Below are 1,862 nucleotides of genomic sequence, written 5' to 3' on the forward strand. Positions count from 1 at the left end.
GGCGGGCGGGGGTTCCGGCCACCCCCGGGCACGGCCGAGGGGGCTCGGCGCCTGGTGGGCAGCAGTGGCAAACTTTGGCAAATTTTGGTAAACATTTGGGCATCTCCCTCTGGGCCCGAGGGGTCCCCTCCTGCCGGGAACCCCAGACACGGGGGAGGTCCCGCTGCGAATTCCTGTGTCCATGTTGTCACGCCTGCCTCTTCGGCAGCTAAAATCAAGCCTGGCTTGACCCGGTTTGCCGCTGACCCACGGCAGGGCCGCTTGAATCGCCTTTGTTCAGGCTGACGCTCAAACGACAAGAGGTGGGAATGGGGTTCTGCTGTTTGGGAGGTTTTTGGCCTGAGTCTGTATGTAATGACGGTAACGGGGAGCTAATCGGGGCAGTTCTGACGAACAGACACATCTGTCTCTGCAGTTGCTCGGCACAGGGAGCGATGCTGTTTCGGAGGGGAAATGAAGAAGAGCACCTGTCCCATAGAAACTGGAAGAGGAATTTAGAGAGACAAAACACAGCAATGGGCTGAGGTTTGGCAAGGAGGTGAAACGCTTCCATTCCAGGCCACAGGCTCTTTCATAACGGTAGGTGGCTTGGATCTTGGAGATCTGTCTTCTCTGAAGGGTTTCTGACCACTATTTAGTATCAGGCTATTTCTGCTCTTGGCTGCAGTCAGACGTGGGACAGTAACCCTGAAACGGGAGACACCAGAAGCAAAAGTGACTGAAGAGGCAGCTGACGATCATAGACCTGAAATGCCTCTTCCAGGAGTCCAGCTGGATGATTCAGCCTGGTACGAATATAGCAAAGGAGGAGCATCACGATATAAATAGGAAAGTGGCTCATCCTCGTCTCTGTGACACATGACGGGGAGCGGGCTGGTGCTCGGAGTGAAACAGACACAGGGACCCCCCAGAAATGCCCCCGCCTGTAGGCTACTAGAGACCACCGTGGCTTAAAGGCAGGCAGCCCAGGACCTGCGTAAGGTGGTGCTGTCTGACAAGGCCCAGGTGACACGCTGTGATGAACGGGTCTCACCACAGGGTGCCACTGTCTCTCCAGGCACTGGACGGCCAGATGGACAGCTTTTCTGCCTGTCCTTCCCAGAAGACCATGGACCATGTCCATGTTTTTACTGCTCTCTTTGGGTGCCTGCTACAAGTGATCCTGTGCTTGAGCCGGGGTGCTCAGTCTCTTTGAGAAGAGCTGAGGTTGGGCAGCTAAAACCATCCCTCAAATCAGGTGGCCGCCATGCATGGGACGGGGCTCCTTCTGCTGTGCTGGAGACCATGCACTGGGGTGTGCGAGAGGGCTGAGATACAGACACGGCCCGGACAGCTCGCTGGGGTGAATGCAGCTGAGCACCAAACTCCTGACTGTATCAAAACACGCCACTAGGATTTTGCAGACTGGTGGCTTACAGCACAGGAGGAGTCCTGGGGACTGAATTCCCTCTGAAAAGAAGGGCAGAGACACAGGAGTACAGCCCAGGTGGTATCCCGAGGTGCAAATTTATGCCTAATACTAGAAATCAGTAGCTTGGTAGAGCAGCTCTGAAACAAAACAGGCACATCTGTCTCTGCAGTTGCTCAGCACCTGAAGAGCAAAGCAGTTTCAGATGCAAAGTAATATCCTGTCCAGTAGACTGACGTGATAAAAGCTGAAAGAGTATTTTAGAGAGAGAAAACATCCTAGAATAGTGGAATTTGATGACAATACGAGGGTGTAATGCTGTTCTGGAAACCATGACTGCACCTTCCGCCTCCGACGCCTGCAAGTCAGGTGAGATTGCTAAAGGACAGCAGACTGCAGCAGGTACAGCACCACGTGCCAGCTTTCCTTGGGGCCCTCAAGGTTATACCAAGGC

At 54.3% G+C, this 1,862-nt stretch overlaps 1 protein-coding gene across 1 annotated transcript in view; it reads right to left on the bottom strand.

The window, feature by feature from the left end:
- MCM2 (minichromosome maintenance complex component 2) overlaps positions 1-1,123 on the bottom strand; it is a 14,258-nt gene extending 13,135 nt beyond the window's left edge. The window contains exon 1 of the mRNA XM_009321052.1: positions 1,034-1,123. Within this exon, the coding sequence (XP_009319327.1) occupies positions 1,034-1,123 (90 nt within the window). The remainder of the gene's footprint in view (positions 1-1,033) is intronic.
- Between the last annotated feature and the right edge of the window lie 739 nt (positions 1,124-1,862).

This window comes from Pygoscelis adeliae, unplaced genomic scaffold, assembly GCF_000699105.1.
Source record: "Pygoscelis adeliae isolate BGI_AS28 unplaced genomic scaffold, ASM69910v1 Scaffold453, whole genome shotgun sequence".
Classification (NCBI taxonomy): domain Eukaryota; kingdom Metazoa; phylum Chordata; class Aves; order Sphenisciformes; family Spheniscidae; genus Pygoscelis; species Pygoscelis adeliae.